The sequence below is a fragment of the Homalodisca vitripennis genome, chromosome 2 (genome assembly GCF_021130785.1).
Source record: "Homalodisca vitripennis isolate AUS2020 chromosome 2, UT_GWSS_2.1, whole genome shotgun sequence".
Taxonomy (NCBI): Eukaryota; Metazoa; Arthropoda; class Insecta; order Hemiptera; family Cicadellidae; genus Homalodisca; species Homalodisca vitripennis.
Genome location: NC_060208.1, coordinates 111,639,274 through 111,646,188, shown reverse-complemented (window position 1 = coordinate 111,646,188; position 6,915 = coordinate 111,639,274). Strand labels below are relative to the sequence as shown.

At 31.3% G+C, this 6,915-nt stretch overlaps 1 protein-coding gene across 4 annotated transcripts in view; it reads left to right on the top strand.

The window, feature by feature from the left end:
* The first annotated feature begins 451 nt into the window (after nucleotides 1–451).
* LOC124354605 (alpha-catulin) overlaps nucleotides 452–6,915 on the top strand; it is a 67,241-nt gene continuing 60,777 nt past the window's right edge. For 2 of the 4 annotated variants that reach the window (XM_046805196.1, XM_046805198.1), the window contains exon 1: nucleotides 453–572. In XM_046805196.1, coding sequence (XP_046661152.1) covers nucleotides 486–572 — 87 coding nt within the window. In that variant the 5' untranslated portion in view covers nucleotides 453–485. Of the gene's footprint in view, nucleotides 573–1,091; nucleotides 1,307–6,915 lie in introns of those variants that run through there. The other 2 variants (XM_046805197.1, XM_046805199.1) reach the window with 2 other exon arrangements.

Below are 6,915 nucleotides of genomic sequence, written 5' to 3'. Positions count from 1 at the left end.
CAAGGCAAAATAAGACAAATTTGTAATACAATTAGTAAATAATACAGAAGCAGTATAATGCAGTAAGAGTTTCTGCTCTATTATCTATAAGCTAGTCCTCTTTGTAAGCAAACAGTAAACACATAAAACATATAGATGATGGAAATAACAAATCAATTACTTTGAATTGGTGTCAAAGTGATTTCGTAGTATAAACAATGAACTATTTGTACATTTTTATTCTAGAGTTTTTAATTTACCCATATCTTGAAAATGTCCTATCTTTCGTAAATTTTAAGTGTACAATTATAGGTAAACCTTCCGTTTTAATTAATAGAGCAAATGCACGTCTATAACATCAGGACAGGTCCTTCAATTAGGGGGCGCTCAAGAACCGTGCGGTCAGCGTATTTCGAACTTTGTTGTGATAATGGAAGCGGATGTTGTTATTAATAAGTCCGCCAGGCAGCGCGGCCGTCGCAGTTCCGTGTCGCGTCCGTAACAACATGGCTGCCGCGAACTTGCTGGACCAAAACACACTAGAAGTTAAGACGAAGAGCATAGAACAGACCCTTCTCCCACTGGTGAAACAGGTAAGGCGAGTCACTTGTGTGCGTGCGATTGTGTCTGCCCAGTTTCATCTGTTATCGGTCCGTTTTCACTTTTATTATTTTTAGCTGTTAGGCCTAGAGAAGCAGCTGGTTGTGGACACGCCTCTGACGGTGTGTTCCCAAGAGCCAGCACTTCAATTAACCCCCACATGACACCAATTTGATTAATTATATCTCGATATATATTGCTTAAATATTTTAACCTATAATCACTCACCCGGTACTCAAGCCCCACAAGTGATTTAACTTACAAAACTAGGTTAATTAACAGTGACAGCACCTGAAAAACATTTGTGATAATATAGAAATATGTGATAGTCGAGTTCAACAATGAAACATGTGTCGCCGCGAACGAAACGTCTACTATTATAGTTTCGCGGGATAATTTTAGAACTGTTCACGGTCGGTGTCCGGCTCCAGGTGGTGTTGTTTCGCCGCGTCCCCGCCAGAGCACGACACCGACCAGTCACCCACTGGCCGGCCACTATTGATCTGACGTCTGTCACTTCTTCGCATGCTCCCGGTATCGGTGGCCTGGGCGCCCGGGAGTTGCAATTCCTCCGTAGTCACTTCCCCGTCGACATTATGCTGCCGAAATGTATTTCTCGTCTCGGTAAACCCGCGAGTTGTTGACGAAGGCTTGAGTAGCGTCTGGTTTTATTATAGCCTGCTGTTATCAGTCGCCAGAATCTATGGCGACCCTCTCCGAGAGGCAGGTGAGTGATAAGAATCCCTTGCAGGACCCTTGGAGGGGGTACTTACAGTAAATATGGGGTCTTCTAGGTAAAGAGCCTTTCGGAAGATTTGTTAATGAAACCAATTTTCTTAAACCAAAAACATCGCTCTAACCATCAAATTATGGTGTCCTGTTATTGATTCGAATTTGACTGCATTAGGTTATAATTGAATTAATTAAGAGAGTACCATTAGATAACATCTGACCCAAGAGATTTAATTAAACGAAATGCACGATTTGATTGAATTAGGTCCTGAAACGAATCTGTTAAACCAGTATTTTACTGAAATTATACATAACAAGAATTTTGTAGGGTTTAACAACTAGGGAAATTTATCAAGGGACCGATTCACCTAGTTTAGTGTAGGTCATAGCCACTATCTTCCATTCTATTGGTCAATTACAAAGTTAAATTAGTTTTTAGCCAGTAATAAATTGGTTAGACATTTTTAAAGCAGCTTTTCAACATGTTCCATCACAGCATTCACTGTATTCTACTGATTACACTAAAAGATGTTCAGAATTAGAATTTAACACTCAGTTCAATAAATAATTATCTTTAAATGTTGTAGACATTAAAAAGTAACCTTAAAAAGCACAACAAAACTTTTTGGTTTGCAGTAAAAACCTTTATGTCTCATTAAAAATATTGAAGAGTGACTATTATAAAGTAAAATGGGCTCTTTTAATAATTTTTGAATGGTTAAAAGTGTGTAATAAAGTTATAAGTAAATAAATATAAAATAAAAGAGAATTTTTACAGAAATGGTATCTTCCATTATTAAAAAGTAACTGATTGAGGAAAAATTTAAAGAAATAAAATTGTTCAGCATTAAACTTAAATCAATTTAATGACTCAATTACAACAACTATGTAATAGGAGAGACAGATTTCATACACTCAGAATTGTTTTAATGGAAATTGTTTATAATACAGTAAGTTGCTATTAAATAATTTTAACAAAGTAAAATATATTTAACTTAATTATTTGTATGAATCCGTAAAGAGCGTTTCAGAACTCTTCTCCAATATTTAAGGATTGGTTCCTTTGGTTATAGTAAACCTATTTTTAACTATAATTTGATTTTAAGTTTTTGGTAGTCTGTCAATAGTAAGTGTTTTTTTTATTACAACATACTTTTCTTTAAACCCCTTATACACAATATTAACCAAATTCTGCATGGGTATTAACATTCATAACGTCCATTTAAAAAGTGTACAATGAAAATTATACAATTATCCATTTTAAGATTGTGGCCATTAAAAAAAATTTGACTAAAAATAACTCAAACACACAAAGCATTGTACAAGAATAACTTTTTAGAAAATTTTATTGGGAATCCAATGACGTGTTGTTTAAATAAATTGAGTGAAAAATAACCTGAATATTTTAACTTTAGTGAAAATTGCATACTCTGTAGTAATTTAAGCCAGTTCTTAGAAAATAAATGAATTATTTTTGTGGCAAAAGATGTAATGATTAATGATCAAATGCAGGCTTGTGGCAGTATTAGGAATAAATGTGTATTTAATCCCAGTTGATCATATTTATTGTTATACAAAATACCTTGAATTTGTCATTGGTTATTAATACTGTACCCTTTATTTGTTCCAAAGGTGCGGAATATGCAATCAGGTTGAAGGACAATACTTTGAACATACGTTGTGAAATAAAAATCTACATTTTTATATGACAACATATATAACAAATTTAGTTCACTGTTAAACTTATACCAGACTTCTTACTACTTTAATAAAAGTTTCACATTAAAAGTATTTATATTCTATTTACAATAAGTCTTAGTCTGGTACTGTTATAAATAAAAAGCAAAGAAATAGTATTAACTATTTAAATTGTTTGCCCAACTGTTTATAAATGGAGTTAAATATTGTTTAATTACAGTATGAAGAATGTATAAAGTGATTATAAGTCAATGTGGCTGTTTGAGCAAACAACTTTATAAATCTGGAGTAGCTCTATATACATTTCCTATATTGAAGAAAAACAAAACAAACAACCTTTAAGTAAGACTAATTACTTAGTCACAGTTATTCTAACAATAAATATACTGTAGTAGACTATAAAAAACTAATATTAAATATGAAAAAGTCCAGCAACAGCTGCTGTTTAATTAAAATAACATTACAATAAATTAAATCCGTCATGGGCATAAGATTCACTTGGTATAAGACCATACTGCACTAGCCAGCAATACCAAAATATTCAATTAAAACAGGACAACAATTGCTTTGGGCAATAGGAGAAACAAGTATTACATTCTCCAATATTAGTGAGAGTTCTCTTTGCAATAAGGTTTAACTATGTATCTTTTTAGATTTTATTACACAGCAATAATAGTTTAATTTACAAAAAGTTAAAAATTTAAAGAAAAGAAAAGATAATATTAATTCTTACATACAAATTGAATCCTTGTATAAACCATATGTTATACTTTAAAACCTTGCTATTAGGATTATTTAATTATTAGGCTGATGCCCTCTGTATTAATATTTGCTATTTTCAAGTGATTTTTTTCACTTTCATGAGAACAAAAAGAAATTCACTTTAATATTATAATAATCATTGTAAAAGATAAAAACATAATTACTACTAAGAAAAACGAAAGTAAAACAAATTGCCTATTATTACTAAGTTATTTAGTCTTTCAATTCGGTTCTATAGATTTTAATTTCTACAGTAAAATATTTGAAGCTTTCTTCCAACAACATGTGAAATATATAGAATAAAAGGGCAAATTCCAAAATCGTATTACATGAAAAATTAACTCATTTATTTTTATTATCGCTAATCTAAGCAACACAATAAATTTCCCAATTTTGTTAAAACTATGTAAGGATTATTTAACATACCATTAATTGTTAATAGTACTAAAATTGACTGACAAGTATAAATTAATTCACTCTAAATGTATACAGAGTGTTCACAAAAAAATGTTACAAATTAGTGTGGGTGATAGTATTAATAATTTCAAGCAAAAAATGTCCTATAAATATAGGTAAATATGTGTTATTTAGATAAGAAGAAAAAAAAACATGTGTAATTTTCTTTAACATTAACAAAATAGCTCTGTTGAAAATATTTAAAATCAGATAACAAAAAAAACCCATATAGGTATAAAAATGTACCAGACACCAAATATTTGAGCAATTCCGTTACAATTCCAATGTACTTGTTTCAACAAAATACGCCAGTGCATAAGCGAACAACACAGCTATACCCTATATATATATATATATATATATATATATATATATATATATATATATATAGGGTGTAACAAAAAAGTTGGGCTGGCTATGTACTGTATTTTCAAATTCTAACACATAAAATCAGAAAAATGCATAGCTAGTCCAACCTTTTTGTTACATCCTGTATAGTAAACTTATTGAAAATAGTTATTATATAAACATACTTAACTCCATATGTAAGGTTGTTATATTTGTGCTGCCTTTTTATTTTTTTACTCAGTGACTTTTTTCGTCTCAGAGAGCCGGTCCATGGCAATTTAGTGAGAACTCTTAAATGTAAGCATAGGTAAAATTGCATATGATTTATATGATCATTTATTAATAATATGGTATAAATGCATTTTGGACAATCCAAAAAAATGGCAGTTGTTTTAAGTTTATGAATATTGAAAATAAACATGTAGATTTACCAGAAATTGAACTAAAAATGCATGTAGTAAAAAAGAGCTAATAAAGTATCTGTGGGAAATGGTGATCCTCTCTAAAAACGATTATGTAGATGCTTTTTGTAGAGGGAGCTCTTATTTAAAAAAAATATCGTTTAAGTAAATTACATTTGTGACAAATCATGTTGTAGTTCTTTTCATGCTTTATTCATTTCCCTACAACGTTTTGTTCTCTTAGCTATTGTCATTGGAAATAGAAGGGAGTACACATGAAGCTGCTATAAAAATTCAAATTTGTTGTATAGGGCACAATTGCTCCATACATAACATTATTTTTATGTCTTGTACACAATATATTACAAGTGCTTATAGGCACATTTGTTTAAAAAACAATGTTGCCATTTTGCCTCGTTTGTTTTATTGTGGCCTGGAAGCGAAACAACAAATTCACTATCAATAATTTTTAAATGTAAGTTTTATAAAATTCCATTCAAACCGTCTTAGGTACGAGAAATGTTAAACTCATACCGTAATCCGAATAAAGAAGCCGCCCTGGGCAGTCTGGCGGTTTGCGGATTCAGACGAGCAGGCACCGGCCGCTGTAAATGAACAAAACCTGTTCAATTAAATCGGTGTTCAAAATTTAATGTTTTAAGTAGTATGTACACGCCAAAGATAACGACTTAAAGAGCTCAATAACGGAACAAACTCTGAATTTTTGAACCGCTCAGTCAAGAATAAAAGATAAGATAGTAATTTAATAACAACTTTTTTAATATGATTCTACAATTTTACTCACAGAAACAGTATAAAACTCTGATATAACGTCTTCACTTGCTACTCTGATCACGCTCAAGATGACGGACGGTTCAAGTTTTTAAAGCTTAATACTGTATAAACCAATGAGATTATGATTTTGTTAAAGGATAAAATAGATACATTTGATTACAAACATTTTGACACCTAAAACATAACAATTGAACAGTAAATCATGTAGATAATATATAAGCTGTTAACCGTTGTAATGCACAGAAAAATTGTCATTGTTCACATGTTTGCGGCATCAGTTACCGTCCAATATTTCCGGAGAGTTTATTTATATTCTACTGAATTGAGAAGTGCCACTTTTATCACAGGTAACCTACAGGTTGGTGGAGCATTCGACTTTTTTTGGCTCTAAGTTTCAAATTTTAAAATATTTTGGATCTTGTAATTTGTACAATGAAGAAATATTATTATGACAAGACTGAATGGGTATGATAATTACGATTACGTTTTAAATTATACCTATAAACCAAATAAAGTGACAAAATCAGAACCAAAAAGGTTTCAAAACCATTGATTGGTATATTGACATATAATTATATGTATAAATATTACGTTATTAAATATAAACGAGATCATTATAGTTTTTCAAAAGTAGTACCATGCAGATTTACTATTAAAAATGTAAAACATGTTAATTAAACTTAAAATATGCCCCACAAAACTTTAAATGCAAAAGCTATTTTAGAAATCACTTTAAACCTGATTTTATTAAGGAAGACAATTTAGGTTAAAATGTAAATGTTCTGCTGATGTGATTATCAAGTCATAACAGTTTATTTCCCAACCAAAAGAAACAGAGAAACGTGGTATTCCTAATCAAAATCGGACATGAGCCAAATAGCAACATCAAAAAGACTTATTGAAGGATATGGACAAGAATCTGGGACAGTCTAAAGTTCGTTAATGGAGAACTACCATATCTTATTGAACCTACTTGGCTCTAGGCCTGTGATCACACGATTGAGAAGTAACATGGCTTCTAGCCACAATGGCATACACATAAGTGATTTATTGTCTGTCGCCTCCGCCCTGCTGGCACAGAGCCATTGTCTGTGGAGAACCAGCAGCTGGAGTAATCATTTTTTGTTATCTCATCCGTAAAATA